Source organism: Drosophila erecta, unplaced genomic scaffold, assembly GCF_003286155.1.
Source record: "Drosophila erecta strain 14021-0224.00,06,07 unplaced genomic scaffold, DereRS2 tig00000000-arrow-pilon, whole genome shotgun sequence".
Taxonomy (NCBI): Eukaryota; Metazoa; Arthropoda; class Insecta; order Diptera; family Drosophilidae; genus Drosophila; species Drosophila erecta.
The window spans coordinates 2,236,382-2,253,857 of NW_020825194.1; the positions used below are offsets into that span (position 1 = coordinate 2,236,382).

The 17,476-nt window shown below is 46.2% G+C and overlaps 5 protein-coding genes across 9 annotated transcripts; 4 read left to right on the forward strand and 1 right to left on the reverse strand.

Moving 5' to 3' along the window:
* Window positions 1–97: 97 nt before the first annotated feature.
* On the forward strand, window positions 98–862 carry LOC6554366 (sex-regulated protein janus-B). Its single transcript, XM_001981220.3, has 4 exons — window positions 98–244; window positions 310–465; window positions 520–644; window positions 711–862. The coding sequence occupies exons 1-4, from the start codon at window positions 193–195 to the stop codon at window positions 798–800; spliced, it is 423 nt and encodes a 140-aa protein (XP_001981256.1). The 5' UTR covers window positions 98–192; the 3' UTR covers window positions 801–862.
* Window positions 863–1,085: 223 nt separating this feature from the next.
* Window positions 1,086–1,845, forward strand: LOC6554367 (sex-regulated protein janus-B). Its single transcript, XM_001981221.3, has 3 exons — window positions 1,086–1,400; window positions 1,453–1,577; window positions 1,633–1,845. Exons 1-3 carry the CDS (start codon window positions 1,190–1,192, stop codon window positions 1,744–1,746), a joined length of 450 nt encoding a protein of 149 aa, XP_001981257.1. The 5' UTR covers window positions 1,086–1,189; the 3' UTR covers window positions 1,747–1,845.
* A 125-nt stretch (window positions 1,846–1,970) lies between these two features.
* On the forward strand, window positions 1,971–3,700 carry LOC6554368 (zinc finger and SCAN domain-containing protein 12). Its single transcript, XM_001981222.3, has one exon. It carries the CDS (start codon window positions 2,101–2,103, stop codon window positions 3,451–3,453), a length of 1,353 nt encoding a protein of 450 aa, XP_001981258.1. The 5' UTR covers window positions 1,971–2,100; the 3' UTR covers window positions 3,454–3,700.
* A 249-nt stretch (window positions 3,701–3,949) lies between these two features.
* Window positions 3,950–16,184, reverse strand: LOC6554369 (axin). 5 transcript variants are annotated; one of them, XM_001981223.3, is made up of 13 exons: window positions 15,200–16,184; window positions 14,374–14,567; window positions 13,588–13,661; window positions 7,836–8,118; window positions 7,540–7,772; window positions 6,778–7,467; window positions 6,043–6,180; window positions 5,837–5,933; window positions 5,647–5,778; window positions 5,326–5,584; window positions 5,124–5,268; window positions 4,748–5,050; window positions 3,950–4,686 (listed from the first exon to the last, which is right to left on the reverse strand). In XM_001981223.3, the coding sequence occupies exons 4-13, from the start codon at window positions 7,929–7,931 to the stop codon at window positions 4,560–4,562; spliced, it is 2,220 nt and encodes a 739-aa protein (XP_001981259.1). In that variant the 5' UTR covers window positions 7,932–8,118; window positions 13,588–13,661; window positions 14,374–14,567; window positions 15,200–16,184; the 3' UTR covers window positions 3,950–4,559. The 5 variants fall into 5 exon arrangements, with proteins under 5 accessions (XP_001981259.1, XP_015009084.1, XP_015009082.1 ...); XM_015153598.2 differs by having other exon boundaries at window positions 4,748–5,068; XM_015153596.2 differs by lacking the exon at window positions 6,043–6,180.
* Window positions 16,185–16,353: 169 nt separating this feature from the next.
* Window positions 16,354–16,646, forward strand: LOC6554370 (40S ribosomal protein S28). The gene has a single exon (XM_001981224.3). The coding sequence runs from the start codon at window positions 16,417–16,419 to the stop codon at window positions 16,609–16,611; it is 195 nt and encodes a 64-aa protein (XP_001981260.1). The 5' UTR covers window positions 16,354–16,416; the 3' UTR covers window positions 16,612–16,646.
* Window positions 16,647–17,476: the final 830 nt, after the last annotated feature.

A 17,476-nucleotide genomic window follows, 5' to 3' on the forward strand; every position in this document is an offset into this window, starting at 1 on the left:
GAATTTAGTGGCTACGATCCTATGTGCCATGAATTTTTCGGCATTTTTTTTTGTGGCATTCAAAATGGAAAAATTATGTTGAAAAGCAGTTAGTCTGTAGCTTTGCAACTGCTCACACTAAACCTTTTCGGATCTAAATTTCTCTGGTTGTATACAAATTCGGCTTTTGTTATTTTCCTTTGCTAAAATAAAATGAAAATGTTCCAGTCATTGAGTCTACTTCCCCGTATTGTCTCTCCGTTTCGTAAGGCTTAAGAACATTAATATATCTAACAAGTGTAAATGAACACGGTCTGTTCTTGCTCTCAGGGAAATGTTATTCGACCGATCTGATCAGTTTGGTTGGCGTTCCCCGGGTCAAGATAACCAAAGGTCAGAATCGTTATTTGTTAGTGAATATTCATACACACGGCTTCACGAAATATGGAAGAGTTATTGTCCGAGGTGCCGATGTCGAAAATCACTGTGAGTTTCGACTACAGGACACTTACCCAGCAGTCTAGCAAATCCTTCTTTCAGTGACGATTTTTGACTCCATTTTGGAGGAGTTGGAGCCACAGGGCATATGTGCGAAAATCCTCGGTGGTGGAAGGATTCTCAACGAGACGGACAGTAAGAAAATGAAGATTTATGGCACTTCCAGGGTAAGTAGAAGGTCCTTGATCCATGGTCCTTGGAGCACCGGTTAATGGTTCTTAATGGGTTCTCAGACATTCGGCAGTGCTGATCACACAAGGACGAGGAATATACTTCAATCGTGGACCACATATAAGGATTTCAAGATAACCGTTAAGAATTAAAGTTGCATATATTTCGAAAATGTAAATTCAGTATTCATTAAAAACTCGAATATAAAAGTAAAGCTCTTTTTAAATATTATTAAGGGGTCCACGAAAAGGAAAAATGGTTGATGTTTCCCACTTCTGCGAAAAGTAGTTCAGTTCTTAATATAAATGCTTTCGAGTATCTGGAGTCTTTCATACAAATATTTCCTTCACAGAATATGAAAGTTTCCTACTTTTTAAATGATCACATGTGCTACGATTTTCGTGTCAGCTTTCAATTTAGCATACGATCCGAGGGCTTCCAATGAAATCAGTCTAGCTGGGTCCTTGCTACCGTTCAGACCAGTTTCTTTTCGGAATATTTCATCTAAATTCCAGTGCCTTTTTCTTAAAATTTTTCCAAAATGAAAACTTTAAACCTTTTGGCACCTGTTTCGCAATTAGTTAAGCCCATTCGAAGGCAAAGTGCCTCGCGTGTCAACGCCCTTTTGATAAATGTTCCCAGAGTTCAGCTTTCTAATGGAAAGAACAAGTACCTTTTGATGATGATTCACATGCACGGCTTAACAAGGTTTGGCAGGACCATCGTCAGAGGATCCACCTCCAAGGACCACGGTTAGTTCTGCTAATCATTTTAGCGAAATCGATTTAATTGTTCTGTCGGCAGAGGAAATTTTCGAGGAAATCGAGAAGGAGATGGACAAAATTGGCATATGCACTAAATGCCTGGGTGGAGGGTTCATCAGCAACAAGGAGGATAAGAAAGTAATGAAAATTTACGGGTGCTGTAAGGTAAGTGGATTGAGTCATCTACTGTCAACCCGATTGCTAAAAAGACTTCCCTCAGACCTTTGGAGAGGCGCCGCACGGCAGGACGAAGGACATTCTGCTGTCTTGGACCAAATTCCAGCATTACAATATCATCTTGCCTAAAAGGAACATGAACGCGTACCAAGAGTGACACAGTGAATGCGTTTTAAAGCTTGTTTAATTTTTCAAAGCTGCCCTGTTGGCAATTTCTTATATAAAAAATACAAAGTAAATACATGGCTAAATATCATTCTTTCGTTTTTCACCGAGTACGATACGAATTTTAAGCTTTTGATTTTCATTTTCACAGCTACCTTATTGGCAATTTAAAATCAAAAATAAGTAATGGCGCGTGGCTAAAGTTTAAATTTGAAATCTGAAGCGTTAAGGAAAATTGAACCAGCTCAGCAGCCCGATTTTCGATAACCGATAGCGGCACAATAGGAGCACTCGTCCGACTGGACGGTCACATTGGCTCGAAATTGTAAATAAATTTTAATCAAATATGAATTGCTGCATTTGTTTATTCTCGGTGCGAGTGCCAAAGGACATTCACACCGAGACTGTCGGACATCCGCCAGTACTGATCAGCGAGCTGGTACTGCAGTGCACCAGGGGCACGGACTACGTCCTCACCGAGGAATCGTCGACGATCTGCAAGAAATGCTGCGAGAAGCTTACAAGATACCACAAGTCAATACAAATAGCGCGCAAGCTGCGCCAGGAGATCCTGGAGCTGATCCACAATCCCTACATGTCCAAGGACCACAAACAGTCCGGCTATAAGGAAGAGGATCTCGACCGGGTAACCACAATAAGCAAGTTCGATGGGAATATTGAGGAGGCACAGAGTCAGGTCGAGGAGGACCAGGAGCAGGAGCTGGAGGGCGGGAGCACCACCGTCACCCTGGTCGACTCCTCCGGCATCGAGGAGGAAGTGACCGAAGAGGAGCACACCTTCATCATCAAACAAACAGAGGAGGACGACGAGTTTCAGGATTTAGATCTAGATATCGATAACGAGATTATCATTAACGAGGAGGAGGCCCAAGAGGTAGAGGAGGTGGTCCACGTGATAGAGGAGCAGGATCTGTTGCCACATGCCAAGCAAGGAGCCCAGGAAGAAGACTTCTTTAAAGAAGATACTATGAGCGATTTTGATGAGCATCAGGACGGCACAATAGAGTACGTAATATCCGATGGCGACGACCAGGAGCATGACAACGACAGCTCTGGCGAATACACCGTGAACATACAGTGCCCCAGCTGCCCGGAGAAGTTCAGCAGCCGGCGCGCCTACAATGCCCACACAAAACGCGAGCACTTTCCAGGCTACGTCTGTGATCAGTGTGGGAAGACGCTGCAATCGTACTCCGGGTTCATAGGCCACCTACAGAACCACGAGCCCGTGAAGCAGTTCGCCTGCCCTGTGTGCCCGGAACGCTTTAGCCGCAAGTTCCGACTGAAGCACCATATGGCCTGGCACACCGGCGAAACGCCATACCAGTGCGAAGTCTGCTCCAAGCGTTTCGTCCACAAGGTGGCCCTGTACAAGCACAAGATGATCCACGACAACGAGACCAAGCGGCTGGAGTGCCAGGTGTGCGGCTTCAAGACCCGGACCAAGGCACACTTGGAGCGGCACATGCGCTCCCACACGGGTGACAAGCCCTTTGCCTGTCCGGTGTGCAACAAGCGCTTCTCCCAGATGTACAACATGAAGGCCCATCTGCGGGAGCACGAGAGTCCTGGAACCAACCGCCATCGCCGCTTCCACTGCCCCAAGTGCACGCATACGTTCATCAACGAGCAGAACTATGTGGCTCACGTTCAGAGAGACGACTGCACGGCAGTTTAGCCCACTATTGAATATATATAATAGATAATTATATATTGTGTAAGGCCCAATCCTGACCATCATCGTTATCACCACCCAATCAACCGAATGCAATTGCAATCATTTGGCTCATTACGTTCTATCCATGTACTTTTTTTTATTAAATCTATATGCATTTTGCTCACAAATAAAATATGTTTGATATAATAAATTTATCCGTTACTTGCATATTTCTGCGGTTATTTCAGTTTTCTTAAAAAAATATGTATAGTAAGTGTATGCGTTAACTTATTTAAATAAATCAATCGATCGACCTCGTCCGTTTCGGCCAATGGCCTCCAATATACCCACATGTATCCCACTATTGGTCGCTGCTGGACTGATCGAGCCCCAAAATGAAATGTGCCTAATGGTAGATCGGTAGATGCAATTGACGCAATTACAATACATCGTATAAATACATAAATGTTAAGTGTGTATGCTGTGTTATAGATATACAAAAATAAAACAGATTATCTTTTGATTTTTGTCGAGTTGAATAGAACTTTGTTAATATCATCATATCATCATCATAAAATGCACATTACAAAAATATTAACAAAATTTATTGCAGGCAGTCCGTAGTTAGTAAAAGGTAACAAACAAATCCCAATCGAGGTAAACCCATAAATCTTCTCAATAAATTGATTTTGTGCAGTTCCTAACCATCTCAGCCCCTGGCTGCGGGACTGAAACGCTTTTCGGACCCTGAACGTACGGCCGCCAAGGTGTCAACATAAAGAGGATCCTTCCCTTCTACCAATTGCTCCGAGTCTCGTTATGGATTTACAAACGTAGATCCAACCACCTTTTCGGTGGTCGGTGAATAGATCAGTTTTTGTTGTACAGAAAAATACATTGCCCCCGCAGAGAGTAGTTTGTGATGCTTACAAAAGCCGGTCGCCCGTACAGATATAGCTTTTGATTTGTCGGAAATAGCTTCTCCAGTTGCTAGCTCTAAGATGCGTACACTTGGTGCGTTCGTTATCGTATGCGTACGCTGCCGTACTTTGGTGCTTCAGTGCATCAGTGCACCAAGCCACACTCACGATTTGCCTTAATACAAAATCTACGCTACATGCTTAATATTAATCGGATGGCTTGACAAGACCCATCGCTTTGTCTCCGAATAGCGGCAGTATGTCGGAGTCGTTAACAATCTCTTCCTGAATCACTGGACTGTCCGGGTCCTCGCAGTGCGTCTTGAAGAAGAACCTATGCGGTCACGGAGAAATTAGTAAGCATTAAGTTCATTGAGTGGCGGAGAAGATACTACCTAAAGTGACCTCTTCGGGGCAGATAGTCCTTAAACTGACGCAGGGTTGGCTGAGTACCGGGTATTTTTATTCTGTACGGCACTGGCTCCTCGCAGAACGAGAACACCACGATCGTCTCCGGCGGCTTGGCCGGCAGAGGCGGTGGCTGGTGTGGCAGGCTGATGCTGCCGCCACTGCTGCTGCTGCTGAAGGAGGCCAGTGGCTGTTGCGACAGGTGCTGCATCGGCGGTTGGGCGTATCGACGAGAGCGCCGCGGCTCGTCTTCCAGTCTTCGTTTCGCCTCCTCCAGTTTCGAGGCCGTGCTAGAGCCAGATCGAGAACTTTAGCAGAGTTTCTCGGTTAGTGGGGGTTAGTACTAAAGCCACATTGACCTACCTCGCATCTTTGTACTTGGTAACAGTGTCGGCCGAGAACATGCTAATGCCACTGTCTGTGTTCATGGAAGGCCATTTGTTTGTCAACTTCCTCGAGCAGGAACTGTGATCCGGCATGGACTTCGAGTGCTTCATTGAGTGTCCGCCTGTGGTTAGATCTGGGTTTAAAAAATTGTCATCTCCATGGGTTGTGTTAGCCTTACTTAGACTCATGGCGCCATCGCTGACCATTCCGGAATCGTGGGTGGCTGTACGTCGGCGCGACGGGATGGGTGGGCAGGGCGACATCGTTCCCGGCGAGCGGTGCGGCGTTTGGTCCTTCCACACCCGCGACACATGCTGGTCCAGAATGTCTTGGTCGTTGTCTTCGTCCAGTGCGAACTTCTCTCGTATCGCCTCGGCGAAGGCTCGATCGCTGGCACTGGATCTTTCGTTGGTGAGCAGAGCAGCTCCGGGATTTCTCTGTTTGAAAGTGTTGCATAGTAAGTGGGTGGTGGTTTAGCCACATCTTGACCCAAACTCACCTCGCGGGCTCTTTCTTCCAGGTCTCGCTTTCGCTTCACTTCCTCCAACTTGGGTATCAGCAAGGACACCAGCTCCTCTTCCTTCAGTGGCCTGTGCTCGTTCGAATGTAGTCGTTGTGTGCGAGGTATAACCTATAATGTAACAAATTGATGGAGATCAGTCCTATCGATAATTGTTTCCCCCAATTACCTGAAAGGTGTTGGTCTCCTTGTTCGCCATCGCGCTCTGGCGGATCGCCTTGCTCTCCGTGGAGCTGTGTCTGCGTTGGATGTACGGGCGACCGTCCCTGAAACGAGGAATCGTTAGTCAGTCTAGTTGTGTGGATTGGACTTCTGGTTCCGCGTGTCAAGTTTCCATCCCCTGGGCAGATGGCTTCCACTGGCGCTCCTACTCACATGGAACAGCTGGAGATCGACATGGTGTCGGAGTCGGTGCGTCCGCCGGAGCTAACGCTGGCCCTCTCCGAATCAACCCGCGAATTCGGCACATAGGAGGTGTTGGTAGTGCTTGGATTATACACGTAACCGTGGGCACTACTCGCATGCAGATCGGACCAGGAACATATAGTTTCCATGCAATGGCGCCCAATTGTGTGATCGTGTGTATGTGAGTGGGGGATTCGTCAAGATCCACAAACAAAAATGGTCAAACAAATAAGGTAAACGCAGTGTATATTCATCGAGTCAGTGGTGTACAGGTAAACATATGTACAATGCATATGCGGGTGGTGTTTTGAGGTCCAATGAAAGTTGTGGGTGGGCATATTTTCGGATGTATAGTATATGGTATGCGGGTGGGTTCGTGTTTTTGGCGTGCGTGTTTTTGTGAGCGTTCATGTACATGTGTAAAAAGTAAAAGAAACAAATATAACAAATTAGGAGTTAATCACAGAAAATCATCATTAACGATAAAAAACTTAACAATAAAAAACAAACATAAGAGTATGGTGGATCTCGTCTAGTGTACAAATTGGGGTGGTTTCTATATTCTAGTTGAGAGTTCTCCTTTTGTAAGCTCATGAGACTACCGCTTGTCCGATTTCGTTATATACTAGCTTATATACATCCTAGTCTAGCTTTTGTTATGAACCAAGGGTTACGTGGGTAAGAGGGAAAAGAGAGCTGACTTACCCAGGAGGTCGGATTTCCAGTCTTCTTTTCTGAGTGGCTATTAGTAGGTCGCGCGTCAGGCGAATCGGGTAGTCGGGCGCCCGCGCACCTGCGCCCACGGATCCGGAGCCGAGGGATCCGCCGCCCTCCTGCATCTGCACCTTCTCGAAGTCGTCGCAGAGCGACAGCACCGAGTCCTCGTGCAGCGTGGGCAGCGTGGAGCTGCGGGGCAGTGTGTCGGTGGCGCTGATGGAGCCGCTGGAGCTGGCCGAAGTCGAGGGACCGTACACACTGCCGCTGGCACTGCACGTGCCAGCTGGCGGCCCGCTCACGCTGCTCACCGGCAGGTTGATGAAGGCACCGGGCGGCACCAGCTGCTGGAGCTGTTGCTTGCCGGACGCGTTGGCTGGCGGTAGTGCGCAGGCGCCGACGAGGCTGCTGCCACCGCTGCCGCTGCTCCCGCCGCTTCCCGATCCCGTGGCGCCGCTGCTGCTGCAACGCTCCTGCTGGGCGGACATCTGCTGGATGTACAGGATGTACATCTCGGAGCAGAGAAACGTGGGGTAGATGTTGTCGCGGATGGTGACCTCCACATGGCGCTGCATGGGATCGAATATGTGTGGGCTGAGCGGGATCTCGGGGTTCGTCTTGATGGCCTTGATCTGGGCGCGCAGGTCATCGGAGATGGACAGCTGACTCTTGCGCAGGAATCTTTTGCAAGTGGTAGGAAGGTGGCAAGCTAAGTACTCCGCCATGCAGCATTCCTCTAAGCATTCCACTCACCTGTAGATGGCTCCGATTATCTGCTTGATCTTCTCCGGATCCGTCTGCTGCTTGAGGCCCTCGCAGGCGAAATAGAAGTTGAGGTGGTCGTTGTAGGCGGGCGCCTCCTCCTCGACATACTTCTTGAAGAGCTCGACCCCATCGCGGTCCTCCAGCAGGTGGTTCAGCGTCCGGGCCCAGTTCAGGTAGGATGGCGACGAATTCTTCGAGGTATCTGCTACCCCTTCGGTCATCTGATGAAAATGATAATTGATTAATTGTAGAGGATTTCCTTTGCATTCAACGGATTTGAGCACCTTTTTAACACGGCTCTCTTCTCCGGGTACTGGTGGTCGTGGGCCACTACACTCATTATCATCATGTTTCCGGAGTCCCGATGGATGGCCACTCATGCCACTCTAAATTGGCTTCCCAGGGCGAGCGATCGCTGCTAAATATTTACCTAATGTTACGCTTAAGTTACCAGTTACGATTAACGAACGTGTTCTCGGTTTCAAATCACAAACGCCCGTATTTTACAAATAGCTGGGACATGGAAGATGCGCTCGTTTGCGAATTTGGAAGGCAATTAGACAAGGCCTGCAACAGAAGGAGGATAAGCTTAAGTACAATAATAATATGATAATAATGAGTTATGAGTAAAGGGCTTTTGCATAAGGCTTAAAGAAATCCAATTGTCTGGATGCATAACTGACTCTAGTGGCCCACTTTTCCAGCCCAGGATCGCAATTTGCGGTGCAGGTATCGAAATCGAAACCGCACTCGTAATTGGAGCCGTAATGGGAATGGTAAATCCTCAAGGATGCGGAACTTGAATGAATGACCACTTGGCGGCGGCTCCTTCGCCTTTCTTCACAAAGGACGCACGCAAATCGGCAAAGTGAGGAGCGGAATCGAATGGCGGCCATTTTGAGGGCGCTTTTGATTGGTTGACGATATCGACCAATGCAGCAGTCGGGGCGCATGGCACAGGGAGAACGGAAAGGCAAAAGGACAATAATCCATTATGTACAAAATTTGAACACGAAATACGCACACACTCGCACACACTCACTCACTTGCTCACTCGGGCACACACCCCAATAAAGCCATGCTAAAATCGGGGATGGTGGCAAGGACTATGCTCCTTTTAAAGTCCCCGGCCGCCTCCGGACTCCTCGAGCTGTCTGACGCGTTCGAGAGCAGGCCGAAACTAGAAAGTAAGCACCGCGTCGCGCTTTTGGTAAATCAAAAATATTCCCTTTTCTTCGCTGGCCCCTTTTCCTCCCCTTTGCAATAACGACTGGCGCAGAGCTGGTAGTTCAGCTCTTTTCCAGTTAAAAATCGAACTAAAGGTGGCCAGGAATAAATAGAACCCCTTATTTAGTATCAGATCCCAAGGCAAATCGGTTCTTAATCATTTACAACAGCTTGAATAAGCATGGAAATCTCAAGATAGTCTAGAATATCATAAAACCACAATGGTTTCCAACTTTTCAAGTGCATTTATGCATAATGTCTTACTGGCAAAAATAAATAAATCCCTAATGGATCTATTATTTTTATTATTAAAAATACAACCGTTCTAATCTTTAACTTTAAATTAAGAACATGTGGTATTGTTATATTATTAAAGATGGCTATGTTTCATACAAGAAAGTGCCAACTGACAAATGTACAAATACAACTTTGGATAGGGATTCCGTATCTATGTTTAGTTATAGGGTTTCCAACTCTGAGCTAGCTTTTGCTGCTGAAATTGGTCATCACTGGTTAAGTTGGCCGCCAACAACAAAGCAGCGACAAACACAACAACAAGATGGCACAAAGGACATGAGCAGAGCCTGGCGAGAAGTGGAGAGCAGAAGGGTTTGGGTTCGGTTTCGGGTTTGGGCAGCACTTCCCTGCCAGCCATGACTTACAGACACACATACACAGGCGGCGAGCTGATGAAAGGGGATGAAAGCTGCTCTTGTTTGTTTGTTTTCGTTGTTTCAGCAGGGCCAGGACAACTGGGGAACCGAACAGCGAGCAGCGAACAGCCAACAGCCAGCAGCCAACATCCATCCACAAAGCGATAGCGCCGCCGGAGAGCCAAGGAAATTCATCAAAACGCCATTTGCATAGCACTCCATTACGGCGAAAAGAACAAAGAAAGGCACAATTAAAACGCTCGGCACCGCAAAGGAATCCGGCGAAGGACCTGGGACTAGGGAGGCGGCTGGCGATGGCGGCGCTTTCTAGGAGAAGGACAGCCTCCGGCTTTGGCCACTTGAGGCCCACATCTCCCCCGTGGCCAAGGCATCCGCTGCACAAAGACAGCGCCAAACAGCAGGGGAAATCGGCACCTCTTTGCTGCATCATCTCCCCATGCCGCCATCATTTGCATCAGATGCATCTTTTGCATCCTTTGCAGCGCAGGCCGCGCATCTCAGGACTAACAAGTGCCATCGCCGACATCAAAGATTCGGCTCGACCTTAATGGCGTAATTGCTACTGAAAGCCCCGTAGCTGCTTTCTCTCGGGTCACAAAGAAAGTTAGTTGCCGGCGCATTTTAGGGCCACCGCGATGGCGAAATGGTAAAATGGTGAAATGGGGCTGGGCACATTCATCCAGAAGGGGGAATTACCTTTGACTGATGCGAGTGGTTACCTAAGCGGTTTCACAATCGCTCAAGGAATGCTTCAAAAGGCTACTACTTTTCCAAATTCTACAGCTTGCCATGGCTCTTGAAACTAAAGAACTTCCATGAAGGCCTCGTATGCTTTCTACTTACTAAACGCACTTAAACGCACTTGAAAACACACGTAAAAGGACTAGAATATCAGTTATTAGTTGGATGATAAAAGAATATGTGAGGGTAATCGTATGTAATGCCCTTTTGTACACAAATATAAGCTAGTTTAGTTTTAATAAACCAGACTTCATAAATAGGGCTAAAAATGTTATAGAATTTATCCAATTTAGATAGGGAAAATAAAAGGAATCAATCGGAGATTAGAAGAAGAACCATTGTTCAAGCCCTGACATCTTTATTGATTTTCAATCTAAGTGAATGAATCTTTGAAAAACCAGAAAAAGATAAGAAGCTATAATTATAGTATAATTAAAGAACATTTAGCAATTGATCCCACTTCGATTTGCATAATAATGGTTTGTGCCTGTCTCCAGCTAAACTATTATCCCTTTAAATATGCCGCCAGTGAATGGAAACTATCTAAACCCAATGCAATCCCATTGAGAAACATGTAAACTGTTTTCGGAAGCCATAAGGACATGGTCCGCCCGATAAACGAATGGATTACAAATTGAAGCCGCCGGAGTTAAAGTTCAACCCCCGGCGATGGAGAGACTGGCAGCAACTAGTTTGATTCATTGTTGTGCGAATGCAGTTGAACGGAAATTATGAAATAATTAAATAAATCCTTATTGATTTTGCTGCGAGCGAATGCCGAGGAACAACAATGAAATATGAGCAGGCAGACCCTCTCGAGGGCAGATGATGATTTTTCTATCCCTATTAGATTGCGTACGCCTCGCCGGATAATTCCCATTCTTTTCAAGTTATGAGTTGCGATGATTGGCAGGCAAGTCTAGCGTGAGATGAGGGCTTCCCATCGCCACATGCCGGAGGCCACTGGCTCAGCCCAGGGTTTCCCTGAGAACGGTTGCCCAGGTGCCAGGTGCCGAGTGCCAGGAGCCCTCGAAGGATTTGGCTTAGTTTCCAGCCCAAGGAATCCACAGGATCCCAACCACAGGTATGCGGCGGCAGACGGCACAACACACTAAATCACCTTTGATGCATCCACAATGCCGCGACAGGTTGCTCACTTCGGGATCCGCGCGACTTTTCGGATTACTATCGCCACTAATTGTTGTCACAAATCTGGCCACGAGCCACGGAGCACTGGGATTCGGTGACAATGCCTTGACAAGCGGAAAGTCAAACTGAAGGAGTGCCTGCGTCCCGAGTTGCGATTATGAATCTGAATCAGAATCTGAATCCTCTTCCAGCGTTGACAGCGATGGCAGATTTCACCCTGCCAGCCACGTATGTGCGCCCATGCCGAGCAGCCAGAGTACATAAACCATTTCGGGGTTGCCTTTCCCGCCCAGCCCTCCACTGCCGCTGCCACTGCCTCATCCTCCGCTCCACTCCCATCACCAGTACCATTACCATCTCCATCGTCATCCTCATCCTCTTGCACCCACAACCTCTCCCATTCACAATTGTTGCATGCGGACATCGAGGATGGCGCTCACGTCGTTTATGTACGGAAATCGAACTTAATCGACGAGCACTTGGCAGTGGATGCAACACTCGGGGAAAAATCGAGTACTTTAATACCTAATGGTGATTTGGAATGTCAGTGGACTACTCAACTACCTCGCTGCGCCCCATAAAAAAGAAATATCTTCTTAATGTAGCCTATTTATTGCCTAACTTACCATCAAACTGCTCTAGCTGGAACTTCAATTCAACACAATTGTGGAATACAAATTATAAACTCGTACACTAAAGCCGCTTCACCATTATCAATCAACGACTTGAAGATTTTTACATTATTTGTCTGTAATGGCTTGAGTTGTATAAACCCGATTGTATCCATTTCGAAACTCGTAAAGCTGAGGAATAAAAATGGTTTAGTTTGTGGCGGAGTAATGCATGGTCCACTTTCGTTTAGTTTATAAAGACAATACACTTTGTGGTTTGAAAGTTGCCTTACCACTTAAGGATAGCTTTTATAGTAAGTAATGGAACATTCTGCCCTTCAAACTTATTCTTTCTGTACTGGGCTGCACTTTGAATTGAAACTCACTATACATATTGGAGTTGTAGATGCAATACACCCATTTCGAGGATATTTTCTCTTAGTGGAGGACTACTGCCCCTCGAAGATCCCGACCAGCTGTTGATGGACTGCCCCGTGGAGGAGCAGGAGTGCGAGTGCCGGCGCTGGGGCGACCTCCAACATAATGATGCTTCATGTACATTGTACAACGACACACAAAGGATGTTCTTTTCAGAGTGTCCGTGGTTGCGGCGGAGCAAGCGAGACGGCACCAGGCGAATAGGAGTCATTGTGTGCAACCAATATGCGCAGGTCCAGATTGAGTCCTCAGACCCCATTCCCTGCTACTGCTCCCTGCTCCCAGCTCCCAGCTGCCTGCTGCCTAAGCCCAGACCAAGTGCTGGCCCACTGGCATAGGAAGAACCAGACGCCCGTTCGTATTGTACATAAACAGAGCAGCGGAGTTGGGTTCGCTTTGTAGTCTTTGTAGGCAATCCCCTGAAAGCCAAGGGGTGGGGCAAGGGTTGAGCCAGAAGACCCACCTCCGGCGGCCAAGTCCAATTCCTCCCCTAAACGCAAATGTGGAAATTATTTTCGAATAAGTTTGAAAACAATACGGAGGGAGGGGCGACCGGCGGCAGCCTCATTTGTTTCTAATGAGGTTAAGACCGCCATTGCTGAACCAAGCGAGTCCGATAAACGGCGTCTGATGGCGGTCTAGACCACTCGCTCCTTGCTGGCAAACTGGGGGAAACACAGGCACTACTCACTGCGGCTGCGAGTATTGCCGAAGGTCAATAGTGGCACTTTGTACGCGGCAAAAGTTGCCAGCAAAGCCGGAAAAGTTCAGCGCGGAAGCGCCCACTTTTCAGGTGCAACGCCCAGTGCAAGGACACCGAAGGATGCACTTGGGCGCGGTCAACTGTTGCTCCTCTTCGGGACAAAGGAAACTTGTACAAGGTCTGAGCTGACAATGCAAGTCCTTGATCAGAGTGGTGCAGCCCAATAAACAATAGTGAAATTATGGTATATTACAAGGAGTTTTAAAATTGAGTAAGTAATAATAGTGAATAAGTTCGGAATAATAACCACTTATCATGGACTGACTCGTGATAAAGACTCTAGGATTTCATGATTATTTCCAGAAATATACCTAAGTATATCGAAGTAAATCAGTTATTCAAACTCATTTATATTTCTTAGACTCCCGCATGCAATCGTAGTTATCTTAAAGTTTAACACCACAGTTAAAATGAATATAAGCTGAATACTCACATATGTAATTTGCATAAAAAAGTCAACATGAAATCAAGGGAAGATATTGGTGTTCCGAATGGTTCCAGTAATTCCTGAAAAAATAGTTAACAGTTTGGAAAAACAAAAGATTAAAGCAGCTGAATTCATTTTGGACTAAAATAAGGCATTCTATTAGTAAAATATTTGTTATAAAGCCTAAAGTTTGTAGCCTAACTAACAATGTGGTATGGGTTCAGCTAATTAAAAAATTATTTCCAAATAATCAAGTAACCAGTTAGGTAGCATAAAGTTAACAATAGCTATAAAAGGATACTTTTATATTACTTGTGAAGAATTTGATGACTTTGCGATGGAAAAAAGAAGTTACATTGGGAATATTTTGGTTCTCCAAATAAAAACAAATTATGATAATTAATTTAAGAAAAGTATCAGACTGATAAATCTCATAGCAAACACTCAACTCAAAATCATAATACAAGTTAGAAAAGGATTAAACAATAGTCCTTCCGAGGTATGAAAGTTATAAATAGTACATTAAAATATAATTTTGTAATGTATGCCATCGTATAAATCTTCTCTTTTTGTAGTTTGAATAAATTCACATTCAAAAACTCAAATCGAATTAGTTTACGATGCAGCGTACTTCAAATCAATCAGTGCCACCACCCAAGTGCGTTCTTTTTTCAATAACCCTTACATATTGGATTTGTGGGGGAGAGAAATATTTCTCGCACGGGTGCATCCAATATACGCCTAAATAAATATAAAGAATGCTTTGAATATTAAGGGTGATGAAACACTAACCGATTAAACTCAAGTGAGAAATGGCCAACGCTTGGGAACATATCAATTCAAAGCGCTGCAAGTCCTTTAAGATGGTTGAATCTCTAATGTCCGGTTGTAGAAATGTTTAACTCCGCGCTTCACTTAATTACTCTTATTCGCATAAATTCCTATTTACGTAACTTATATTACAGTTGATGCAGTACATTCAGTACCTGAAAGAAGAGAGGGGTAAATAGTTAAATAGGTAAAGTTAGTTAATAGGCAAAATAATGTGGATTGGATGAGAATACTAAAAGCTATTGTTGACCTAAACAGTTTCTGACTTGTAATGAATTCAAAAAATTCAGTAATGCTTTAACGTTTTGTTCAATTTTAAAAGATATCTTCGGTTTCAACTGAAACTCATTACAACATGCGTTTATCTATGGAAATGTGCTGCTAACTAATTAATTAATCCATGTTTTAATGGGGTCAGTGGAATTTGCATGACGTTGATCATATCTCATTTAAATATATTGAAGATATTTCATAAAATTAATATTACTGCAAAATATTGCTCTCATTTCATACAAAGGAACATACAAATTCCTGTTTAAATTGGGATATTAGTAATATGCATATCAATTCTCTTATTCTAATGATTTCCCTAAATACACCTAGATCATTAAACATTCTTGTGGAAATCTAAGGCTGTAGAATCTATGCCTTTCTTAAAATATATTATTAGTCCGCAGGATGATAGTTTTATGCAAATATGCCATGCAAATGCGATAATCCACAAACTAAGTGAGAAAGTAATGGCATTAGTTATGGGTTGTGCACGGAATTCCAGAACAGTACTCACCCTTAGATTCGTGTATCCTCGGCTTCACTCAATTGGGATGGCAGACGACTGATCCTGGCGCAGTCCTGGCGGCCCTGGCTCCAATCTTCAATGGCGGTGACGATGGCAATGGCGATGACGAGGTGGGTTTGGACGGGTGTAATTTGATTGTAGCTTTAACGGCTGGACGCTTCGATTTCAATTGCAACTTAGCTTTCAATTTTAATTTCAATTTCGATTGCGATATCGACGAGGATGCTTTCATTTTGATTAGTGTGCTCAACGAGAGGGATTCGTGACTAACAATTAATGGAAGGACGATTTGTGGAGTTCAACAAACAAGCAAACGTAAACAAGAGAGTGTGGTTAACAAGGCGCAGGCACGATGACCGGACTAAATGCTAACTAAACAAGGCTGCAGATCCTCTCCTCGCGCGCGGATCCTCTCCTCAAGTGGGCTGGCCCGCGGGCATATCCTATCCCGATATCTGTGCTGCCTGCTGTACACGATGGCTATATATCTCTTAGCTTCCTGCTTCGCCAGGAGCAGTCATCCTCGGCCGCTGGCAACTGTGGTCTCTCCGCGGGGAGAAAATCGTGCTGGACCGCCGCCCACTACAGCATTTCGGCTTTTCCGGGCTGCGGCACTGTGGCAAATCCGTGTTTGGTAGCCTCTCCACTCAGTTCTGCACCATTTGGGCACTTTTCCGTCTGCTGCTTCTTTATTTTGTGTATTTTGTTGCTGTTGCCTCCGCTGGTTGTGGTTGCTGCTGCTGCTGCCGTGCGATTTTCATGGACGTATCGTTGCGGGCCGTTGTGCGCCGAGTCTCCAGAACGCGGACACTCTTTCCGGGCTCTGTGGCGCCGCTTATTCAGTGCTAAATAATAGATTTATTGAATGGCAAAACAAAATGTAGTTCGACACAAATGTTAGACGGCGAGACGAACGATTACATGCTAGAGTTGCGTGGTTCGAAATCGAACTGGTTCGATATCTGGCCTCGGGGATGCCAACTCGCTTCCCAAGCTGCACAAGGTACCAGCTCGATTTTTAGTCAGCAAAGCAGAATGCAATTTGCTTTAGCGGTTCGCGTCCGCACTTATGTTGCGCCACAAGCCCCACAGGTGGCGCCAGGGCTGACCAAAGCACAGATAGTTTTCTATGTTCAGTCGACTGGCCGGGCAGCTTCAAATTCAAATCTTTTACTGCCAAATAAATATCGAATTTCGTATTCAGCATGGACAAGCCGCAGTATGCTCGCGTGGTGAAGATCCTGGGCCGCACACGCTCCCGGGGGCAGTGCACCCAGGTGCGGGTGCAGTTCCTCGGCGACCAGAACCGCCAGATAATTCGCAATGTCAAAGGACCTGTTCGAGAGGGCGACATCCTGTCGCTACTGGAATCTGAACGCGAGGCGAGGAGAATTCGCTAGGAGTGCCACTTGCGTAATTCAGCATCATTTATTTACACCTATTTCCTCCTCCAAATCCAATTTAAATAAAAGCAATTAAACAATCGACTTCCATCGCTAAGCTATCGATTGTTGGCCATCGCAGCCCGAACAGCTGTTTGTGTTGATACCGATTCCGCGAGACACTCGGATAGAGACAGATTCTCACGCTCAGATACTCAGCTACTCAGATACTCAGATACTCGTTCGCAGCGGACGGCCGAGCGGAGATACTCGATCGCGAGCTTGTTGTTGTGTGTGGCCCAGCCAAGCGAAAGTGAAAACGGAGCAGCCAGATGAACGGCAAATGAATCAAGCGAAGTAGCAACAAAAGCGGGAAATGTGAAAATGCGCGGCGCGGTGGGTTGAAGCGAGACGGGGATAGCGATGCCCGTTTGCCCGCTGTGCGTGTGTGTGTGTGCAGCGGCGGCCGTAGCAGCTGTTGGTATGTGTGTGTACCGCAAGTGCAGGAGCATTTTGCATTGCAAAAGCGACAGCAAAAAGTGCGAAAAGAACAACAAACAGGACTAAAAGTCGCGGATTCGATTCCCCGGAGAATCCCCCAGCAGTGTATATTCCGAAAATGCGCGGAAAAGCGGACGAAAGCTGCGAATTCGTTACGCTGCACTCGGACTTTTGGGGGCGCTCTGAAAAATCGATTGGCCGCAAGGAAAGTGGCGACCGCGAAATAATGGAGGCTTTGGGCTCCTTCCAGGCGGCTACACTGGTCGAAAAGTCCAGCAAAGGTGAGTCCAGTCAACCGGGCACTTAGCTCCGCCCGCAAAGAGCAGGAAAAGCCATAAAAAGTGGGCGGTAAAACAATGCAAAGTGTACGGCGCATTTGCCT